Source organism: Stigmatopora argus, chromosome 11 (assembly GCF_051989625.1).
Source record: "Stigmatopora argus isolate UIUO_Sarg chromosome 11, RoL_Sarg_1.0, whole genome shotgun sequence".
Lineage (NCBI taxonomy): Eukaryota > Metazoa > Chordata > Actinopteri > Syngnathiformes > Syngnathidae > Stigmatopora > Stigmatopora argus.
In genome coordinates this window covers 3,723,892-3,747,678 of record NC_135397.1, presented here as the reverse complement: position 1 = coordinate 3,747,678, position 23,787 = coordinate 3,723,892, and the positions used below count along the sequence as shown (strand labels likewise).

At 42.2% G+C, this 23,787-nt stretch overlaps 1 protein-coding gene and 1 long non-coding RNA gene across 3 annotated transcripts in view; one reads left to right on the top strand and one right to left on the bottom strand.

Moving 5' to 3' along the window:
- Window positions 1-17,522, bottom strand: part of LOC144084619 (uncharacterized) — a 58,713-nt gene extending 41,191 nt beyond the window's left edge. The window contains exons 1-4 of the long non-coding RNA XR_013303859.1: window positions 17,282-17,522; window positions 17,134-17,200; window positions 11,195-11,330; window positions 6,646-6,810 (exon numbers count right to left, since the gene is read on the bottom strand). This is a non-coding gene — a long non-coding RNA (uncharacterized LOC144084619). The remainder of the gene's footprint in view (window positions 1-6,645; window positions 6,811-11,194; window positions 11,331-17,133; window positions 17,201-17,281) is intronic.
- Window positions 15,325-20,363, top strand: LOC144084618 (G-protein coupled receptor 26-like). 2 transcript variants are annotated; one of them, XM_077613216.1, is made up of 4 exons: window positions 15,325-15,685; window positions 15,776-16,287; window positions 17,983-18,096; window positions 19,276-20,363. In XM_077613216.1, the coding sequence occupies exons 1-4, from the start codon at window positions 15,611-15,613 to the stop codon at window positions 19,565-19,567; spliced, it is 993 nt and encodes a 330-aa protein (XP_077469342.1). In that variant the 5' UTR covers window positions 15,325-15,610; the 3' UTR covers window positions 19,568-20,363. The 2 variants fall into 2 exon arrangements, with proteins under 2 accessions (XP_077469342.1, XP_077469340.1); XM_077613214.1 differs by having other exon boundaries at window positions 15,325-16,287.
- The last annotated feature ends 3,424 nt before the right edge of the window (window positions 20,364-23,787 follow it).

Sequence of the window (23,787 nt, the reverse complement as noted above, 5' to 3'; positions counted from 1 at the left end):
ATTGGTTAAATATAACACACGAATGAATACAAACACTCATCCCAATTGACATCTGTCAGGAATGACTGCTAAGGACAACCAACGCCAATGGACAATCGCCAACAAATTACGTTGGTTGATGTACACCTGCACACATACAACTTTATAGAAGACCTGCGACCCCTAATATCATTATATGGAAAGACATATTTTTATGCCACAATGTTTAAAAAACAACAACAACAACGTCAACTCTATTTTCAGTGCAGCTTTCATCATATTGCAAGATTGGCAAAAATGCTAACTTCCATTCGCGACCATTAGACGACCAATCCCGTCTGTCTGTGACTGATTACAGCCAACCCTTCCTGTTAAAATGGATTGGACATCTCCTGTATATCTGGCAATGGTTGCAAATACCGTAGCGTGAAATGTACAGTAAAATCCTACAAAATACAAAATACATATTTCATCTCTCATTGCTTTTTTTCCATTCAACTCCGCAGCCCTAATGCCTCATCGTCCTGTTGTTGTGGAGAGGTAATTAAGTTGCCAAAGTTTAATTGCTAAATCATCGTCACCACCCCTTTTGGGCTCCCCCCTGTCAGACTTTGAACACACTATATTCATAATGGCTAACAATTACGGCAAGGGCCCTTTAGCTGGGGTAGCAGTAGTAAAAAGCGGCCGTCGCAAATGAAAAGCTATAATCACTCCACCCACAGCAGTTATTAGTTACAAATTATAGGTCAGTTGAGGGGCTGCCTGTTATATGCATTAAGATAAATAACGTGGCGGCTTGCGGCAAGTGCAGCAGCTGAAAGGGGAGCATATGTCTAATTCTCTAGATTCTGGACATTTGCATACTGCGTTTCCATTTTTACCCTCTCCTGCAATTAGACGCCATTTGCATCGTCCTCACAATAAATAAAAGGCCACACCTCAACGAGATGGCCATAACAAGTGCTTTAGCGATGCGGTGGAGCTACTAAGCTCATTGTCTGCCATTGATGGCGATGAACATTCAATCCATTCAACTCGAAGGCAAACGTGTCATGTGATCTGGTCAACAAGGAGCCGGAAAAAAAAGTAATATTGGTACCTATATATAATTACAAATGGTTAATAGGATGCAACTTCTGTTTTTTATTCATTATTAAAAGATTAGGCATGATAGAACATTAACATTGACTTATTTAGTAGTAGCTAAACCTAGATTTGATTGTATTTTTGTCTGTTTATCAAGGGTTCAGATAGATCGAATTAATCAGCCCAACTCAATTTAATTTTACAAGGCTGTACTCAGGTAATCTGCTATTCTAGCAAGTTAATCAATATCCCAAACTTCTGTCTCCCGCCTAGTGGGACAAATGGCTCCAGCACCCCCACGACCCTTGTGAAAAATAGCAGTATGGAAAACGTATGAATGAAGTTTTGAATGACTTCTTTCATCCTAATCAGTTACTCTCTGACGTTGAGTATTAATAAAAATAATGTCAAATTTTGGCACAGAGGAAGCAATCTTGAGTAAAAAATAGAGCAAGCCAGAAAATTGCCTGAAAATACAAAGGTGCACTTATAAGAAGACAGGCTTGCTTCCTGTTTGCTAATTGTATTGTCCATTAGACTACTTTGGACATCAATGAAGCAGCAAAACTATGCTTTGACCAAAAAAAAAAAGATTTTAATGGCAGTATTACTATAAAAAGAGAAGAGTGAATCCCTTTCTTTTTAGCCCATCGTCTTTTTCATGTCTTTCTGTGCGGTTGCCCCGCCAGGCCCAAAGGAATGCTACGCCTCTTTGATCAAGTCTTCATTATCAGTGACTCGGCGTCACTTGGCCGGTATGCCGGCCTCCGCGTGGAAAGAAGAAGCCTCTTCATACAAGACCAAACAATCAGCAGGCATCCCGCACCGCCATAATAAGAAGCGTCCGCATCCAACCGTGGTCCCCGGGGCAGCCTCCGGCGAGCGGAATGCCGCCCCCCCCCCCTCTCCCAATTGTCAGACACGCTGCTCACTGCTGGGGCTGGGGGGGCTATTAGCGATTCATTAAATGACTGGCTCGCTGTGTCAATTAGGGGATGGTTGATATGTCTGTTATTGTCAAGGCTCCGTTTGAGATGGCGTGGCTTTTCATCCCGCGCCTGCTTCGACACGTGCTGGCGGGCCCAGATCGCGATTGTTATGCGTGTGGTCTTGGCACGGTGGCGACCACAGAAAACAGTTTCCAATTGTTATACTCAAAAAGGGGCGACACAATAGCAAAACTGTTACTATTTCCTGAAATACAGCAAATTTGTATGAATTCATTCATTTTCCAAGACGCTACTGATTTACATCATTCTGTAGAAACGAATGCAAAAAAACTCCTCACCTTCGTAAAATATATATTCAACTACACAAATAGTGAGTGCACATAGAGCGTGTAAAACAACCCTGACAAATCCAATATTTCTATTCTAATACATATTCTTCACCATATCTTCTCCATCCTCCAACTACCTTTCATGTCTCCCATCATCATATCCATCCACCTTCCTTTCATCAAACCACAATGTAAAGAGGCCAAAAAAAAGGAAATTGTTGCCCTCTGAAGATAAAATGTAGCCTTGTCCAATTCTAATCACTTCCTCTTTAAAGACAATGGCAGCCATTGTGATTTGAAGTGAACAGTCCTGGTAAATCATTGCGTTAGGTACAGTTCTATTGAAATAGCAGTACTCAAAGAGCAACTATAACCAAATCCACGGCACTTGCTGTTAATATTTTGACAAGGTACAATAAAGCCAACATGGAATTTGTTTAACTGCCAACACCTTTGAGGTTGTCCTGACTAATGTATAAAAATGTTGACTGTTGTTTCCATTGTGCAAAGCAAAGGGCAGGAAAATTATCCCCTGAGGTTAAGATGATTCCTGTCTCTTGTTTTTAATATAGTTTCTTTGCACATGTATTATTTGTACGTGTGTGATATACCCACACGAACAAATTCAAAAATCCTTTCATACTATTAATAATGATTAATACGAATTAAATTCAAAGGAACTGGGATGACTGGAAGTTAATCATCATGTTTTCATGCCATCAAAATGGTTTCAACGTCTATGTATGGTGTCAATGGCAGCCAATAAGTTATTAATTCATGAAATAATATCAAAGCCATTACAACAGTAGGTTATTGATCTCTGTGGGTGGTCAGTGAAAAACACCTATTTTATAAAGCAACTTCTGTTCATCTATCACTGTCAATCAAAGCCAATGATCAAACCAACCACCAATTACTGAGTGTTCCTTAAAAAAGGTGTACAGCGTCGACGTACAGACGAGCCAACAAAGGACGTCCTTTGAGATCACCGAACGCTCCCCAACTCTGTTCTGAGGGGCACTTTGCGCCGAATAAAAGCCCCAATAGTAATTGTTGTAATAATTGCATCAATTATCATATCACAAGGCACAGCATTTTTATTCAAGTTACCATAACCTGCTAAATAGCTGAACAATTTCCCCCCTTTTCTGCTGTGAAATGGCTTGCCGGCCATTAGCACCGCAGTGCAGCGCCAATGATTGACTTGCCGTCTACTTAGTAGTGACCGTGGTTTTTTTTTTTTGTGTGTGTTCGCCTATGTGTGCACGCGTGTGAGAGGAAAGGGTCAGCAGATTGGTTAGAGAAAAGGGGGGCGGCAGAGGGGATTGATTGGGGTCTGCGTTGTTGCCAAACGGCATGCGAGGGTGTATTGGCGGGGAGACAATGGGCCCCGGCGAGTGGTGAAAGGCCTTTTCTGTGGATCCCTGTTAGCTGTCTATTATCCACTGTCTCCAGGGGGCTGCTAAATAGAGGGCATGTGTTAGGCAGACATTTATCATGTAATTACAGCACTAGGATCCGTTTCTGATGGTGTGTGATGATTACTAATAATTACTGTGCATTTCACGCCTCCAAAGGGCCCAGATGGGGTCCCAGGACATCAATACAAAGAAAGGCGGGGGCAGCTAAAATATAGATGGGAAAAAAAGAGAAAATGCAAAGAAATGGGAAGACTGATGAAAAGGTAGGCTGCCTTGCCTGAACCGTATTGAAGTGCTCATTAGGTAAATGAATTGAACCATATGTGTCCAATGTAAGAGAGTGAAAGAGAGGAAGGGGCTTATTTTTGCTATGTGTCGACTATAGTAAACATCAGTTTTGTAATACCCAGAATTTCCCTTTACCAATTCAGGATTTTAAATATGTTTGTAAATGTTATACCAAAAGAAAATATCGAAGCCATTTACAACAATGTTTTTTAAACTCAATTTTGTTAGGACTGTAACAATGTTTTTTTTAATTTTTTTATAGGGGGATCCCAATATTTGTTTTTTCTAGTACAAGGGCCACATCCTAGTTTGAGTGGGACAGATCAGTATATACTGTGGATAGCATAATTAATAACTAAGAAGTGATGTTTTCTCCTTTCTAAATCCAAAACATCATCTCTATATGTTAGGTGAAGTAGCCTATGAAAAAGCACCATGTATTTTTTCTTAAAAAATGAGCCATTTTGTCTCTTCATTATACTTAAAGGCCTCTTAAACGACTCATATCGGCACTAATTTGGCAAATTCTGGCAGACAAACTCGAGGCGAACCCACTGAGTGGCAGCACAAAGGTCCGCTGGAGCAATGTGGGCGCAGAGACGGGAGGTCAGTCTGAGAAGATGAGGACGGTCCTCTTTAAAAGAAACAAATTGCTCTCCACTTCCCGGTGACACAGATAGCGGCCCATTTGTGCCGGCTGGCTTTTGTGTGGAACAACTGAAAGGAAATGTACTCATCCCGGCCGGGGATAAAGTTCGGGGCTTTTTGTTACACGTCAGTTACCCTAGCCTCGGTGGCCACCCCCCTTGAACACGCACAGCAGTTAAGTAGTTCAGGTGCCTGCTACATTCTGTTAGATTAAAGGTCCCTGCTCCTGGCCCGAGTTGAATTGCCTCAGCTAGAGACGACGGAGGGAGGCGGTAGAAGGAGCGCTACGGTCGTAGGGCCGTGAGCCATGAATGCTCACCTTGTGCGTGCTCACGGAGGCAAAACGTTTTGGGACTGCCGGAGAGACGCTATAGTGGCGGTGAAGGGGGGCGTCGGGTTGAGGGGAAATGAAAGGGAAACGGGAGGGAGGAGTGGCCTTGGCCCTACTTAGCCTCACTATCTCTTCAACCACATTTCCACCTGCAAAGTGGAAATCTAAACGCTTGTTTGCTACAGGGGCTTGGGGCAGGTGGGTAGTGGGCACCATCTCTAAAGATCCAGAAACACAAACACCGTTAGCCCCAGTGGAGCATGGACCATAAGAGTAAGGATGAAAAAAAAGCCCACAGGAGATGAGATGGGTTTGAGGGATGGGAGGGGGGTGTAATGTAACTTTGCGCCAACGCGCACCTGTGCTGCCCACCCGTTTACACAGCAGCAGTTGTTGAGGAGAATGAGCACAGTGGAAAACACAACATCATTGTCATCGGATTTGATAAACAGACTGAAGTTGGGGCCAGTAATTAAAAAATAAAAATAAACTGCTGTTCTACAGAAATGACGTAAAATATTTGTGTTCAATGCCTTTAAGAAGTGTATTAGTGAGTGGTGTTAAGTGCTGGAATCGGGTTGGAAGATAGTTGGTTCATTGCATTACAGAAATCGAATTGCATCTTTTTCTCATTTAACTCAAGTGGGGGCATATTCAAAAGCTAATATTTTGCCTGTATGGGCCTAAATAGTGTGTCCGCGTGAAAGACCAAAGTATGCGGTTTTGGTATTTATCTTGTTTTCTTAGTTGTTGTTTTTTTATATTACGGGCAAGTACGAGTGAGAACATGCAAGATGTCAAAATACTTCCATCCACCAGCATCAAAGATACATTCTGCACATGTTTAAATTCCCCAAAATGTATCTTGCACTTTGGAACACATTGGAACTATGAGTTTCAGAGTATAAAGGTTTTCATATGAACTTTCAAGTTTATGGACACTAAGCAACACATTTATATACACACACACACACTTCGAAGAAAATTCCACAACAAGGATAGAAACTCACCGTACTTGAAGTTTACCATTTGATTCTTTTGCATACATGGGCTTAACAGGTTTCCCAATCAAATATTTAACACGAGTGAATTTGCTACTTTGTTAATATAGGAATGATAATAGAAAATTATGATGTGTCCTTCCCCAGACCCAACATTTTTTGTTTTTGTTTTTAAACATAGCATAATAACCAAAGCCCATCGTTAAGCGACAACCACTTCTGACACAGTCGGTATTTTAGCTCAGGCTCAGTTTGAAAGCGGTCAAGCGTAGATGCACAACAGAGTCTGAACATGTTTCGACCTCTGCAAAGTCCAGTGAAGGAGGTCAAGTACAAGAGTCAGAGGTGATGTCTGGCCCACAGCGGTGGATTCCAGCTAAAGAGGAAGCACCCCGTCCACCCGCCAAATCATCCTACACTCCAAATCAAATAATATCAAGTGGCGGGCTGGCAAGGCTTTTGTCCTATTTGCAACACTTATCAAAAAAAGTGGGGTCTGTTTGACACAAGGTAAAAGTTGGCTAATCTGCATCTTAAATCTTGCGCCGTGCTCGGCACAGCTTAAGAAAATGATACTCCTGTGACTACTTTAGCGGATGATTGTGTTACCTTTACAATTCGGCTTCTCCTCCTTCCTGTTTTGTACCCGTGGAATGCCAGATAAAAGTATCCCCGACACCGGCCTTCCACCTGCAGAGGCGAGGACAAGGCCTCGGTCCTCGGGTCAGAGGAGAAATGCGGTCCCCTGGGAATCGGAACCAAAAGGTTCTGAGGCTAAAGGAAAGCAACAAAAAAAATGTCAATGTAAAGATCTCACTTTAAAGGGTCAGACAGCAAAACCGCAAAAACATTGACTTGTTACTTGCTACCGTGTTTAGCATATGTTCCATTCTAGTTGTGGACAATAGTGGGCATTCTTTTGCAAAAAAAGCTGGTGCTGCTATGTATGTCAGCACACTGCTACATATTTCTTTTCTTTCTTTAAATTGTGTTTGGGTCCATCCAGGAGGGGCGGCAATTTATCTGTCATGGCCTCCAAAAAAAGGCCCCCCTGCCCACCTTTTAGTGTATTATACTGACAGCAGCGTTATTAGCCACCAGGGAAAGCGGCCGGCGCATGAATTTGGCCACTGTTCACCTTCGGGGCTTAGCCAAAGCTCTTTTTTATAATGGCGCCGATGATACTGAGATTTTTCTTTCAGTTATTAATTTGATAAATATATTAATTATGACCCAGGGATGACAGTCCAATCAGATTGTCAGGCCCCCCCTGTCACGGGCCTCCAACCCCCACTTTGGTGATAAGTTCTCAGGTTTCCAGAGCTGTCATCCAGCGGGCTTTGACTTTCTTATCAATGGCGGGGTCCATTCCCAGGATAATTTCCTGTGTGTCATAATTAAATGGTCGCTATAAGACGGTGAATGTCTCCCAGTTAAAATCTAGAATCCCTTGACGTCTGTCTTTGTGGAAATATTTCAGACGGGGGCGCTTTTAATCACTGGTTTAAATGAAGAGGTTATGATGTGATATTGGTCTTTGGTCATGTGATACTTTATTATAGTATAATCCATTTTCTATAGTTTATCCTTTTAAGGTTTGTGAATTGAAGTTTGCCTGGGCCACAGGTCTAATTATCAGAAAAATATTAATTGACGCTTATTTCTGCATATTTTTTGTTTTAGCTACTTAAAAAAAAAATCTGTTGGGGTTATTTTGGGTACTATTATAAATGTATTATAATCTATTAATACACCTATCAAATTCATTTGAAAAAATGCACACTTTTCATACATCTAACTGACCTGAAAATGAACACTTTTTTATTTTCCAAAGTTTGACGTTTTCCTAGCTGTTTGCTTGTACTGTACATATTGCAAGGTCAGAATTTTGTCCAACAAGTGATGCAAACACTAACGAGAGAATTTCACGTCGACTGTTGACAGCAGCTTCTATCTGCCAATCTCCCGGTGGATATCGTTGAGGTACTGGCGGATAGACAGCCAGATTTTCCGGACTGACAGACCACCTCTGTCATCAGCTTATCATTTCCAATTAAACCCCTTTCATCTAAACGTACAGTCAAGTCCTTGGCAACCCCCCCAAAAATGACCTGAACAACCTGTTATTAGTCTTTTTCAACAAGTCCCCATCTTTTCAACCTCTGCCCCATAACGGGAGGCCGGCCATAATCGTTTCGGGTCTTAAGGTTCTTCTTCAACTACCTTGATCCGAACCAGTCGGAATGTCAGTCGTCGACGGTGGCCGCGTTCTGTTTAGAGATAAACTTTCAAAATTGCTTTGGTGTCCACTTGGACACGTGTTCCTGCACAAGGCCCTTTTTGTCCACGCTGCGTTCTGTCCGGACATGTGCTGAATGGTGCTTCTCTTATGCTCTCACTGATGCTCTCCATGTATGAGACACCAAGGAATGTATGCAGAGCTGAGTGGCCTCACAAAGTCTCATTTCCTCTAATAAGGTGGCCCCTGAGGCATCCGGATGGACCAACAGATTAACCTTAGCATCATCAAGTCACCACTGTGGACCGACGATCCCTGCAAGTGCAAGCGTGCCTGCATTTTACCCATGCAACAGCAGCAACTAAATGTGATAGGTTCAAGAGACTTCAAATAAAACTTCCGGCCAAAAGCAAAAATTGGGAAACAAAGGTTGAAAACTGGAAAGACAGAAACCAAGTGAAAGGAAAAACATAACAATAACTAGTTGTGTTTGATTTTTTTTAAAACTATACTTTATCATGTTACACCATTTGGGCACAGCTTCCAAAAAATACCATTGTAGCCAGATGAGGTAAAAGCAAAAAAAAATCTGGATCACGACGATGACAGCAGCGTGTTTTTTGTCAGTAAAGCAAATCAATGCCAACAACTAATTTCTGATATAAAGTAACTTAAGCCGGTTGGAGAGGAACCGGATGAGTTGGCTCGGGCATCTGATCAGGATCCCCCCCAGACGCCTCCATCAGGTGGTGTTCTGGGCATGCCCCACGGGGAGGAGACCACGGGGCCGACCTCGGGAACGCTGGGGAGACTAGGTCTCCCGGCTGGCCCGGGAAGGTCATGGGATCGTGACCGGACGTTTGGTCGCCGGACGTTTGGTCGCCCGGACGTTTGGTCGCCCGGACGTTTGGTCGCCCGGACGTTTGGTCGCCCGGACGTTTGGTCGCCCGGACGTTTGGTCGCCCGGACGTTTGGTCGCCCGGACGTTTGGTCGCCCGGACGTTTGGTCGCCCGGACGTTTGGTCGCCCGGACGTTTGGTCGCCCGGACGTTTGGTCGCCCGGACGTTTGGTCGCCCGGACGTTTGGTCGCCCGGACGTTTGGTCACCCGGACGTTTGGTCACCCGGACGTCTGGTCGCCCGGACGTCTGGTCGCCCGGACGTCTGGTCGCCCGGACATTTGGTCGCCCGGACGTTTGGTCGCCCGGGTATATATAATTTTGAGAGCTGGTTTCAACAGTAGATATTTAGATATTAAACTCTCTCTCTCTCATGAATACAATTTTGAGAGCTGGTTTCAACAGTAGATATTTAGATATTAAACTCTCTCTCTCTCATGAATACAATTTTGAGAGCTGGTTTCAAGAGTAAACTCCGTCATGTTGTCAAACGTCCGGCGACCAAACGTCCGGGCGACCAAACGTCCGGGCGACCAAACGTCCGGGCGACCAAACGTCCGGGCGACCAAACGTCCGGGCGACCAAACGTCCGGGCGACCAAACGTCCGGGCGACCAAACGTCCGGGCGACCAAACGTCCGGGCGACCAAACGTCCGGGCGACCAAACGTCCGGGCGACCAAACGTCCGGGCGACCAAACGTCCGGGCGACCAAACGTCCGGGCGACCCAACGTCCGGGCGACCCAACGTCCGGCGACCAAACGTCCGGCAACCAAACGTCCGATTACCTCATGGGATACTCCTGCTGCCCCCGCGACCCAACCCAATGAGATAAAGTAACTTAAGCAAAATTAGTCATTCAAGAGTGTGTGACAAATATTTAGCAAAAGCTAGTTCAATTATCAGATCGGGTTACTTTCAGTCCACTATGGAACTCATAAATCTTCCATGTATGCGAAATATTTTTGTTTGGAAATTTAAAATGGGTAAAATTCCTGACACACCTTGTCTAAGTGAATGGGGCAGAAATGGGAAATTTGTCTCTTGCTTCTGGTAGATTGAAATCAAAATGATTGGAAACCAATTGCAAGTATCGTGGTGCCCTCTGTAGGTAGCAACATGGAACACAAGCACACAGCTGGCATGCCTGTGAGTCTCAAGCGTTACAAAGGTTTTAAGTTAGATTTAATTCGCAATTTCCGCTAGACCATCTCGCGAAATGCATCCATTCTAACTTCCTGCTTTAAGATCACCAAATCCCAATTTCACATGGCTGCCTTTTCATCTGTTTAATCTGATTTTAATCGTGACATAATATACTTGATTTCTCCTGGGCGGTGGGGGTGCAACTGACTGCTTTTATACGACACAGAGCTTGCACTTTTAAAATGTGAGGGGTGTTACAGGACCACCTGTACGGGCGGGAAAGGAACACCTTCAGAAAGACGAGGATAATCCTGTGGGTTTGAATGGTCGCGGAATTCCATGACAGATTAGACGGGAGTGCATTTGATTAACGGAGAAAAGAAGTCAATTGGCCGTGGAGCGTAAAGTGACACAAAGCTTCTTTTCTATTCGCGTGTGGCTGCTTTTGTCTGGGTTGACTTAAGGAGTTAGCAGTCAGATTTGTTTCTTAAAAATATTCCATGTTTTAGTCTACAAATAGATCAAGTGACAGAGGATTTGATACTTTTTACTCAAATGTTTCACTTAAAACAGCTCACAAAATGCTGAATCCTGTCTCTAGTCCTGATCTGGGCCGCTTTGACCAGCTTGCCCTCCACTTGACTCCCTTCCAACACACCCCAGCTAAAGTGGGTTTTGCGCTGACCCGGACTCACTCAGTGTTGTTTATATAGGAACAAATCCCCGAAACAGCTTAATGGGGACCAAACAAAGTCAGTCTTCAACGCGCACCGGGTTAAAAGTGCGCCTTCGAAACCGAGTCAAGATTTAAGCCTAAAAAGGCCACACTTTTAGAGAGAAAATTCCAAATTTAAAGGAGATGTTTTAGGACTTTACCTTTATCTGATGATGTGATCTTCTAGTTCAGGTTGCCTTTGCCACAATTTTAGTCCCCACGAAGTAGACATTTTTAGATCATCAAAGGTTGCCTTGCCTTGCCCTTGGGAATGCACTTGTGTTGTAATTTGATTACCTGGAAAACAAAATAAACACAGTGACTTTTTTGGGTTTGTTTGGGACTCTTGACCTCAACCCTTTGAACAAAAGTCAGTTCACAACACAGTGGTTAGAGCTGCATTCATGTTTTGACCTTGATAAACTCACTTATCATCATGGAATCACATACCTAATTCTTGCTTACCTTAATATTAGGCTGGGGTTTGGGAGCATGCTACAGTGCAATACTATATTGATATGCCTTTTGCATATGTATTATGAATGAGTCAATATAGCAGACTCCACAATGGGCGCTAATCCCCCCGTCTATAGCCAGAGGCCGCACAAAGCAGCATAAGCTCCCCTGATGTTCCTGCTATCACCTGCCTATTTTATGCCATGTCCCTTTAGCGCTTTCTTTCACTTGACTAATCCTCTTTAAGGACATTACCCGCTAATATGCCCATTCAGGAGGTATAAAAGGGACAGCTATCTTTTTACCTCTGTCGGCAGTGCGCTAAACATCCCATTAAAGGTGGAAAGCAAACGAGGGAGGATATCACGTGGTTTTGACCCCATACATGGTGTCGATGAAGGGCTGATTGAGAGGGGGAAGCCTTTGGGGTGGCAATCTGAGAAATGCTTATTTGGGATTTTTTAAAAGAACACTGAATGGTTCAAACTGTAGTAAGCTATAGTTAATCTAATTAAACATATTTAATGTAATTTGACTAAATTCATAGTATGAAAACAACAAAATAGAGTTGTGAGAAAAATGTTGATATTAAAAAGAAAAGAAAAATCCTCATCTGTCAAGAAAGGGAATTACAAGTGCAGCTCACATGATAACAGCTAAAGCAGAGGTTGTAATTTAAGCTACAAAGTCATGTTGTAGGAATCAAATGTTAATATTACGAGAAAGCTATTTTTCAAGGAAATTATCATTTGTAATTTTAGAAGATCCACAACCAGTTCAAAAGTGATCCATCAGAGGCAGTGGGAATATTTCTAGAAAGTTGTAATTGTGACAAAAGAAAAAAATATGTATGTATGTATATATATATATATATAATATAAATTATATATCTATATATATATATATATATATATAATTTATATTATTAGAACAAACAAGCCATAATTACAAAAGAATGGAGTCCAATTAAGAAAGGTACAATTACAACCTTGAGGACGTGACTTTTGCTAAATAATTCCCCAAAAGACAAAGTTAGATTTAACGGCTTGCAAGCAACAAAGCTGACATCTTGTTATGGGCCAATGGTTCATTTCACTGAGCTGACTTGAAAGGCAAATCAGCACCAATACGTGCTGACAGCTCCCACAACACAACACTCACTACCACAACTGCTTTCAACTTGTCCTCTCCCTGCAAGTGCAAACACAAAAAGAGCAGAGAGCAACCTCTTGTGGCTCAATTAAAACAGAAAACCTACTGAGTTGTTTCAGGCCTGTCCACTAGAGAGAAGCACAGGATCAAAAATATTCAGCAGCTGACTTGAAGTTCATTCAGTTGCTCCTCAGCTCAGACTTCATTGCTTGATCTTTGCCTGCATGCTTTAAAGTGATCTTGCAATCCAAGTCAACATTCCCAAAAAATATTTGATTTGGCCACAGAAAAGAGTGTTTCACAAGAATGCCGAATTTGAAGGTGGTCAAAGCACTAAAAAGCTACATGACTACAACTTGAAAATTGGGAAAATAAGGGTGACCCTTCAGCTCTCAGACACTGTAAGGCATGTCTGTTGACTGTACTCAAACCACAATCCACTCAAATGCCAACTCTTTGTCACTAAAATACATCCATCTCTGTCCACTTGGAGCTTGTTTCTTATTTCTATACCAGGGGCGGAGCTAACAAGGTGCTGGGGTTGGGGCTGGGGCCCAACTCGGGCCCCAATCTCTCATAACGTAAACATAAAATGAGCTATTAGCTAGTGTTCCAGTGTCCGAATATCTTGCTCGGGCGGTCATCTGCGGGGCAAGGGAGGAATCCTTGCTAAAACAAACAAATTAATCACGTTACATAAATTCACTCTCTGCTGGTGTTTGACCTTCACGGGCTATGTATGTACAACAATTCCCTCCAGAGGAAACAAAAAATGTAGTCGATTATGTCACCACACGGGCCGACATTTGAACTCATGAATCATGACATGGACAACACGACGACAATGTATGCTTCTGTATAAAAGTACACGTAAAACTTGGCCTACAGATGCAAGACGGCCTCGCAAACATTAGCAAGGGAAAAAAATGATAATAAGAGACGACAGCCAGTTGGCTCTGCAGCCAGGCGTGTTTTCATTGCGCCATGGGCGTGAGTCATCCACGGTCGCTCGCTCTCTTGCTAATGCGTTTGTTTTGGGAGCGCACATGAAGATGTTTCGCTGACTAACATGTCCTTTTCCTTCCTAGAGGAGAATCTTCATTTCTGTCTTTTCAGAAGGAGAAATTGTAATAGAGATGATGAAGCGCATACTAATTAGCATCGTTGGAAACGTGAAAGTGCCTTGCAGATAAATCCTCAATGAATCATCCACTTTCACTACGAAAACTACTGCCGAATCAAATTAAAATATTTAAATTATCTCTCAGTACTTTGAAATATAAACATCCATTTTGTGACACCCAAATAAAAACTGTTACCACAATAGTTTTACTTAAAACTGCGGTTGGCTGGCAACCAATTCAAGGTGTATCTTGCCTACTGGCCCAATTATAAAATAGATAAAATTTCTAATTTGGGCTTTGTTTTCAATCGCCTTTTCAGCAATTGTAAGACTGCGTGAGCATTTAATCGTAGGCGCCGTGTGAGTCCTTTGTAGGATGAAAAGCTCACAAGCAAGTTGGTCGCCATGGCCACATGTGCTCGCTCGGGTGTTGCTGGCAAACATCCACACAAGCTATCACAATGATTTTTCCTCACGATCTGATGAAAACACACCAAGCCCCCCTTCTTCCCAGCTCACACACGCCCCTCAACTATTATACGCGTACTGTACTGCCAATGCCAAAGGCTGCGCCACCAACGCGGAAAAGCGTGTGACGGATAAAAAGTGACATATGAGAGCACAGTAATGGGGTCTGTCGCACTGAGATGGAGCTGTGTTTTCAGCTCAAGTGTTGGCAAATTTTTAAGGGAACGACAACGGGGTTGATCCAGTTCATCCCAGCAAAAAAAGAAAGGTCGTGTAACTTTTTGAAGAAAAAAAAAACGACTACATTTTAGTAAATGTAATAGTTGAGAAAAATTCAAATAAAAGTATGTGATGTGACTTTTACCAAGGGTGAAGGATATAGTCCAGGCTTCCTTTCACTCTCCGAAGAAAAAAAATAACATTAAATTGTGTTTTTTTTCAGTTTCTGTGGATTTTTTGATAGAAAAGAAAAGTTTCAGCAAATTTAATGCATTGTGCCCCAAAAATGTAAACATGGTAAATGTCATCATGCCCATAAAGTTGACTATTTAAGACATGCCCAATGTAGGGTTCAAACCCACAACCCTGAGATTAAGAGTCTTATGGTCTACCAACTATGCTAACCAGGCCAGGTCCAAGGATACCTTTTGGAATAGAGGAATAAAAAATAAACCGCAACTTTTGCATATTGTGCCACAGGTCAATACTAATAAGTAGTGACAAAGGGAAACTAAAATTATGTATACATAACAGCCTAAAGAGAGCAATATACGTATAATAGACAGGCAAATTCAGGCAGTGATTGATCATGTTTCAGTACCACATCCTCTCCATTTGTCTTTCGCTATCAGTGGCAGCCTTGAGTTTAAAGAAAGACAGCGAAGAATGGAGAGAGAGGTAAGGAAAGGAGATAAAAAGTACTATAATAAAAAAAGGCACTGTGAAGAATGTCAAAAGTATATCTCATTTGATCCCTATCGGATTGGCGATGGGGTGACGTTGTAAGTGACATCAGCGCGCAGCCACGCAATCATGCGTCTGCTGCTAAATTTTCCCAGGCAAATGGGTCTATTTTTAAATACGAGGGGATGCTCCGTTCTGTGATGCACTCGTATGGGCAAAGAAGAAGAGTCTGGTGACACACGCTCACGCACTCGCTGGCAGATTCAGCTTGGAGGACTTCTTCTTCGCCTTTTGCGTCGATGCGTATTTGCGCACCAGCCAGCGGGATCCGGTCGAATCCTGGATAGTCAGAGCCGGCTCCTTCTTGGGAGTTCACCATGCGAGAAGTGAATCGATGGGAACCCCGGAGCGCGGCGCAGCGGATTATGGCTGCGTTTGAGTAAAGCGTGGCCGTCTGAGGAGAGGCGGCGGCATCATGCACGTGGCGGATGTGGCGTGCGTCGTCTTGCTGCTGGCCATCATCGCCGTGTCGCTGCTGTCCAACCTTCTGGTGCTGATCTGCTTCGTCAACAACCCGGAGATCCGCAAACACGCCCCCGCGCTCTTCATCCTCAACTTGACTTTTTGCAACCTGTTGCAGAGCGTCTCCAACATGCCGCTCACCCTGGCGGGGCTGCTGGCCACGGACAGGCAGCAGCACCGCGCCGGGGTTCTGTGCCAGACGGTGGGCTTCCTGGACACCTTCCTGACCACCAACTCCATGCTGACCATGGCGGCACTCAGCATCGACCGGTGGGTGGCAGTGGTCTTCCCCCTGAGCTACCACTCCAGGGTGCGGCATCGGGACGCGGTGGCGGCGCTGGGGTACACCTGGGCGCACTCGCTCTGCTTCTCGGCCGCCGCCTCCTGCCGCTCCTGGGTGGGCTACCACCACCTGTACGCGTCGTGCACCCTGCGCGGCGCCAAAGCCAAGGGGGGCGGGCTGCACTACACGGTCTTCACGGTGGCCCTGCACGCTCTTAGCTTCCTGCTGGCTCTGGTGGCCATGTGCGTGACCTACTTGAAAGTGCTACGAGTGGCCAGGCTCCATTGTAAGCGCATCGACGTGATCACCATGCAGACGCTGCTGCTGCTGGTGGACATTCACCCCAGGTAAAGAGCGCGCAAATCGGACAATGTGACCCATTAAATATGAATACAAAATAAAGGAGCTGAGTGCATTTTCAAACCCGACACAATTATGTTCAAATATAAACTTACAGCCATTTATGGGCCTTATTTTCACCATGTACTGTACAATACAGGCCAAACAATGTGTCAATCACAAAAATACACACATATATACACATATACACACACATATACACATATATACACACATTCACATATATACATATACACACACACATACATATATAAACACATACGTATACACGTACACATACACACATACATATATAAACACATATACACATACACACGTATACATATATACACATACATATGTACATATACATATATACACACATATATACATATACATATATACACACATATATACATATACATGTATACACACATATATACATATACATGTATACACACATATATACATATACATATATACACATACATATATAATATACATATATATATATATTTGAAAAAAATATTAATATTTTATTTTACACTAAAGTAGGGTTTGTTGAATGCGCATATGAACCTGGTGGCGTTCGGTATCTCCAACAAGGTTAAGAACCACTCTTTTAGAATGCATACATACAGTAAATCGTACATCAACGGTATGTGATCGAATCGCGATTATCCACTCGCGACCAGCACTAGTCTGGTGCTAACTGCTACTTAGCATTATATTTACAAAAGATCGATCGTATAACCACTCGATCGTATTATTGCAGGATCTGCAACAACATCGAACACTTCTGCAACTCCATGCATTCTCAAACAAGACATAGTTTAGCAAATTAACGTACTTACCGAAGCTGTGCACAAGTCGAATCGACGACCACAACTCGCAACATCAACATAAACGTACGTCTTGCTCCTAAATAAGACACAACTGTTAGACATGGATATGAAATTGAATAACGATTCTTCTATATGATTGTTGCATTGTATTTCGTACCTTGCTCATCCACGATGCTCACATGGGGAGTCTCAATGTTTGCACGCTCAAATTTTCAGCCTCAGGCAAAGTGCTCCACTTAATCATGCAATAAGTGATCATAAAATTCGAGATCAGGAAGAAAATCCGAGCAAAAATGCCATAAATTGCTGTAATTAAAACTAGCAGCAACAATAGCGGCAATCCGATAAGCACGTTGTTATTGTTTAAAGTTTTCCTTGATAATTGGCCACCAGGTGCAACAAACAAGATGGGGGGAAAAGCTTAAATAAATAAATAAATAAAGATCTGCTTTGCCAAAGCTAAAATGTCAACATCAGAAGAAAAAACTCATAACATTTATATTGTGAGTGCAGTATTTTTTGATGTTACTTAAAAATATGTTTGGAAGGAATACAAATTAAACAGCATCTTATGCATATTGCACCACAATAAAATACTAAGAAGTATTGGCAAATGGAAACTAAAATTATGTTTATATAACAGCCTAAAGAGAGCAATATACATATAATATACATTAATAAGAATGTTGGGGTAAAAATGTTTGCGGAAAAACAAATTAGGATGTTGTGATGAGTGAATTAAACTAATTAAAAATTAAAAATAACATACAGTGCTTCAAAAAGGCGTTTTCCTATTGAGCATCTCAGCAGTTTTCATTGAGAAAATGATATTTCCTGATTTTGTTTTTATCCCTGCAGCGTTCGTCAGAAATGTCTGGACGAGCAGAAACAAAGGAGGCAACGGTCCATCAACAAGATCAGCACGTTCATCGGCACGTTTGTCATTTGCTTCACGCCGTACGTCGTCACCAGGTGAGGGCGATTCTTATCTCCATGACAATATCTCATCATCATTTTCCTAAAAATTTCATTAATCAGAGACACGGATGAATTACACAAGCGTCTTCACATGACCTTTGACTCAAATGGTTCCGATATTTGAATATTTATTTTGCTGTTGTTTTCATTGGCCTAATAATTAGTGTTATTTTGACCCAACCCATTGTAAACATGTATTGGCACAACATAAAACCAACCAACATGACCAGTTGACAAAATCCTTAAAACTTAAAACAGATCAATATTTTTATAAGCTCTTTCAGGTATCCCAATATACATGTATCATTAGTTTCTGTACATTTTACATAATATAAATTGTTGATAAATGAGGACAATATACAAAATAAATGAAGCAATGACACATTTAAAAAGTCTTTTTTTCCAAATTATATAGTAAGATCAGTAAGATAATATATATAGATGTGTACATTTTGTCAAAAATCCTTAATAAACTTTAATATGTAAAAAAGAAAAAGAAATTGATGAATTACTCCGACGTGTGACTGTTTTGAGAATTCTTAACGATCAATTGATTATGACAAGGCACGTGATTATGACAATGCCTATTTACGGCCATTAGAATTGAGTTTACACGTGTTCTTGAATTGAATTTGTGGGCCTCTCCTTCTTATTGTGCTGATACTCCATCGCAAATCTCACGACAATAAGATTTCACCGTCCCCGTCCATCGATCGCGTCGGCACTCTTAATCCTCGCCGTGGAGATGGCAGTCCGACACCCTCTCCGCAATCGGCGGCTCTCATTAGAGTTTGGCTTCACGCATTAGTGCTGACAAACTGTCACAAGCTGTTAGCTTGGGCGGGATGGAAATAGCTGTTTGGCAGAATGGAGGAGATGCGTGTAATTGAGAGGCCAGATTAGCCGGCAAACAATACGTTTGCTTGTTCCTCTCCCTTGAACGCAATCTGCTGCATGACAACAGTAGCGTGTTGACATTTCAATATATTGTTGTGACATTTCAATAAAATGTTCACCGCGGGGATGCTCATTTCAATCTTGCACTCTAATTACACCTGTCCTGTTTATCAAAGTATACCAATAATTTATGACTGATATTCTGTTGATTTTTTTTATTCAGCATATCTGTACTCCTCATTACATTTGACTTTTCTCTCCCTCGATTCGAGGTAGAATGGTAGAGTTGTTCTCCCCGGACCACATCAATGCTCACTGGGGGATGCTGTCCAAATGTTTGGTGTACAGCAAAGCGGCCAGCGATCCGTTTGTCTACTCGCTCCTACGCCACCAGTACAGAAAAACCTGCGGCCTGCTGGCTCGCAAGATCTTCGTCAGGAGCCGGCGGGACTCCTTCTCCCCCGCGTTGAAGGCCAACGCTAGGAGGAAGCCGAACAGCCAGAATACTAACAACGCTACTAATGAGCACGTCCAAGGGCTCGGCGGCAAGCCATCTCTTGGCCACTGAAGCAGAGATTGTGTATTCTCCCTACCCGGAAACGTCTTGGTTTTTTTTCAAGGAAAATGTGGTGACATTTCTGACGGTGTGGCCGCTTAGTAAACGTTCACACCAATGTTCCCTCTATTTTTTTGTTTGTCTGGGCGGAAAGACAACCACCCTGAGCACACTGAGTACCGGTGTGAGCAACATCATCATTGCTCGCTATGGGCACACACCAGGTGTATCACACCTGCCATAAGCAGGTGTATGTCTACTACACATAAATGATTTAGTAAAAATAAAATGTAATGATTAATATCTATGAATGGGCGGCCCGGCAGATGAGGTTCGCGGGTCGGCCTCACAGCTAAAAAAATTGGGATTTTATTTTGTGCGCTCCATATGATTTGCTGTGCGCAGAGAAGACGAGAGTAGTGCGCAATTGCGCACGCGCGCAGCTTAGAGGTAACATTGCTTCACATTCATAATCATACTAGAAGAAAATAGGGTAAAATTCCAGAAGCTATTTTTTAGATGTAAACATTCATGTCTAACCTAAGATAAAAAACACTCAGGAGAGGCATTGTCTTTTTGGAAAGGTGCAATTCAAATTTTTTATTGGGCCATATGATAAAGTAGGAACATCAAATGACATACTATAAGCCAAAAGCATCCGAGTTCAGTCAGCCAAAATGGCAGCTTATGTACTAGGTAACTCAACATTAGAATGCGACAAAGCATCAATCAGTTAATTTGTTCAAAACATGAACTCTGACAATATTTATTGAAGATGTTCAGTGAATAATGCCAAATATTGTATATAGTTATTCGCTGCAACATCCGTACATGAGGCAGACCGAAAGAAAACTCTCCTTACTTTCTGACTACGTTGAGGATTACATTATCTACCAAGTTAGTCACAGCTTTCCAACGAGGTGCCGTGATTAAAATTGAATCATAACATCAATGGAAATCCCTTTGGCCGGATTAGCCGTACTATGTATTCAGGGGATAATGTAAAAGCCGATAATATAGCACATGTACACATGGCAGCAAATGACGCAGGTCCATTTATCATGATGGGGCTGTCTGGCATGACATGGAAAGTGCCTTTCAGACATTGAACTCTCTCAATTAATCAAAAAGTCTTTTGTAACGTTTGGGTATTTGTGTGATATCGCCACACGTTTGTAAGCGCGTGGTGGTGAATCGTTTTAATGTGACGTTGCATCGGGTAAAACAGGGTTACGTGTAGCAACGATTCATCTGACATTCTACCTCGTGACTCGTGAGGAATTTATGACGCTATGATCAATTGGGATGTTGACCAATAGGAGTTTCAGTGGCATCCATTTATTTATTTTTTTATCAACATGTGTAATGTTTGGAAATGGTGTCTTTATGTGTTAATAAAGTCTGTGCAATGCAAACTCAATTTGTGTGGAATGTGTACTCTAAAATTCTCCATCGCTTGGGGGAATTTCATAACTACTTTAAATTGTATGCGTTCTAAATGCTTAAAAAATGTAAGATATTTCTTTAACTGACAAGTATTCTCTCTAAATCCTGGACACACAATGAAGGTTTACACATTTAGTTTTAGCCTGGACACAAATGTTCACATTGGCAAATTTTGCAAGTAACACCATAGTCTCCTACACTGATTACGAAAGAAAGGGAATAAATAAAAGTGGTTTCCACCCACTGTCTCAGCTCCTGCTGCTGATGTGCCAGTGGAACAAAGACCTTTAATAAAAAAGACTCTGTTGAGCTCAAGTGTTCTTGATTGCGCTATGTGAAAAGAGAGAAATAAACAATCCAAGGCTTCAACACCTTCCCACTCATCATCATTCTATGAGGTTCTTTCTTTCTTGGAGATAAAGTCGCTGTGATATTTTCACATTTAAATGCACTGGGCATAACACGAGTTTGTGTTACAGTCTTAGTCTTGTTCTCCAAGTTATCTGGTTTCCACTTACATTGGGTTTGTTTATTATTCTAAATTGTCAATAAATTCTTGACATGACGGCTAAACTGAGTCAAATATTGGACATTCTACGAGCTTTCCAAAAAATGCTTGGAATTCGGTCAAAATGTGCAAAGTCCTGACATTTTGATCCTAAAAAATTGAGAAAATTCAGATTTTGGAGAAAAAAAGGTCTGAAGATATATTTTTTTGCAATAATCGTAAATTCAAAGTGATTTCTGATCCTAATTTGAAGGAAAAATAAGTGCACCACACGTTTTGGCATTTAGCCTAGCCATGGTGGAAATTACTTTTTTAAGTGGGGGTATTTTTCAAGTGTTTTCGAATTGCTTAGAATAGGTCTGTTTGTAAAAGTATTTTCAGATAAAATTTGGACCGCAAACCTTGAAGTGAAACTTTCCAAGATAAGTGTTTATTCTAAAAAAAAAATAAAAAATAAATAAATAAAAAAAGACAAAACCCACAGACTACATCTAGAACGTGTCCTATCTCATTTTGGCATTGTGTGTCTGTTTCTGGTGAAACAGCTGAAATGAAATACTATGTCACTTGTGATTGGTTGTTGACCACTCCAGGACATGCCCAATCTATCTCACTCAAAGTCATCTCCCCTGTGTCTTTAACATGAACAAGCAGTACAAAAAATGGAGGATTAGATGCACACTCCACATAAGACATTCCCAATAACGGAACGTCAGAGTGGCTCACAAGTCGTGAGAACCTCGGAGTCAAATATCACAGAATTCCCTACGGGTGCCCCCCGGCCCACTCCTCCTACTTTGTGCCAGACAGGCATCACGACTCATAATAACAAGAATCAGAACGGATTTTCTATTTTTGTACTGGAATGCTCTGCTTGTTTTCACTTCTGGCGCTTAGATTTTTTGAAGGGATGGGAGGGGCGGGCACCCCATAGACATTTCGGTCTGAAAATTGTTTTAATTTTTTATTTTCATATCTGAATTAGTATCTCATTATCCTGATCTTGTGCATAATTTAATCTAGTTGTCACCATTGGAGAGGTTCTAGCTCTAAATGAAGGTGCACTGAGGCCTTGACGTTATTTACAGCTATCCATCAAGTTCATTATGTGTCCAATCAAGCTCCTCACTTGAAAATCGTGCGATGCCTCCTGAGAATAAAACCAACAGAAACTGCTCCGTTCTTCATCGGGGCGGCTTTAACCCACACTGGTGAGTCAGAAGGTGCTCGAGTCTCGGATAACTGCGTTCAGTTAATATTCCTTGACTAATTAATGCAATACTTCATATTTCTTAGGGTTTATATACCCTACGGTGCTAAGAAATGTGGCTACTGACATGCAATTAGCATGCTGTCCACGCTCCCTCACCAGTCTGGTTTACACAAGGACTAGATTCAGAGCCGCCCCCGCCCTCATTAATAGGGTAGCGCATGCATGCGTGACTTCCCACTCTCTCAGATACCGAATCAAAGGACGAGCTTTTTCCCTTTACTCCGGTCTAAATAGCGTTCAACGCCCGTCTTCGAGTTTCAAATCAAAAGTAGGCCTCGTGACATGCGGTGTGACGTTATGTCCACCTTTTCCATTACGTTTCTGTCAAAAGCTGTGAGATAAAAAAGCTGTCTAAAAGAGAGAGGGAAGGCTGCAAATAATTGAGACACTCTTTTATATATAAACAGTGCAGTGGTTCTTCCGCCTGACTTTAGTGTACACAGTCCTGGTTCGATTCTGGTGTGGTTGTGGTTGTCCAATTTCATTATGCCCTGCGATTGGCTGGCAACCAATTTGGGGTGTCACTGCCTGCTGCCAGTGGTTGGCTGGGATAAGCTCCAGCACCCTCCAACGACCTTAGTGAGAATAATTGGCACGGACGATGAGTGAATGAATGTATGCATGCATATAAATATACACACAATTATGAACTCTTTGGCTTCCATTGACAATGTCAGCTGTCCAATGTATTTAAACTTGAAGGGCAAGCTGTCAATGCTCATATTTCAGTGCCATCAACATTACTAGATGTCCAATCCTTTTTGACAAAATGGACTGGACCTTGAGCGCCATCAATTGCAGACAATGAGCTAAGTTAATTGACCAAAACTAAGCTAATACAGCCCACGTGGGATGAAATTGCCATGAATGTGGCCCACAAACAAGAATTCTTTTGACATAATCCCCCTGCCCTCCCCCTAAAATATAGCACTATACGCCAATAAATTGAAAAGCTATATCTTTGTAAGGTAGTAACTCATGTCCATGTTCTCAAATGATCATTTT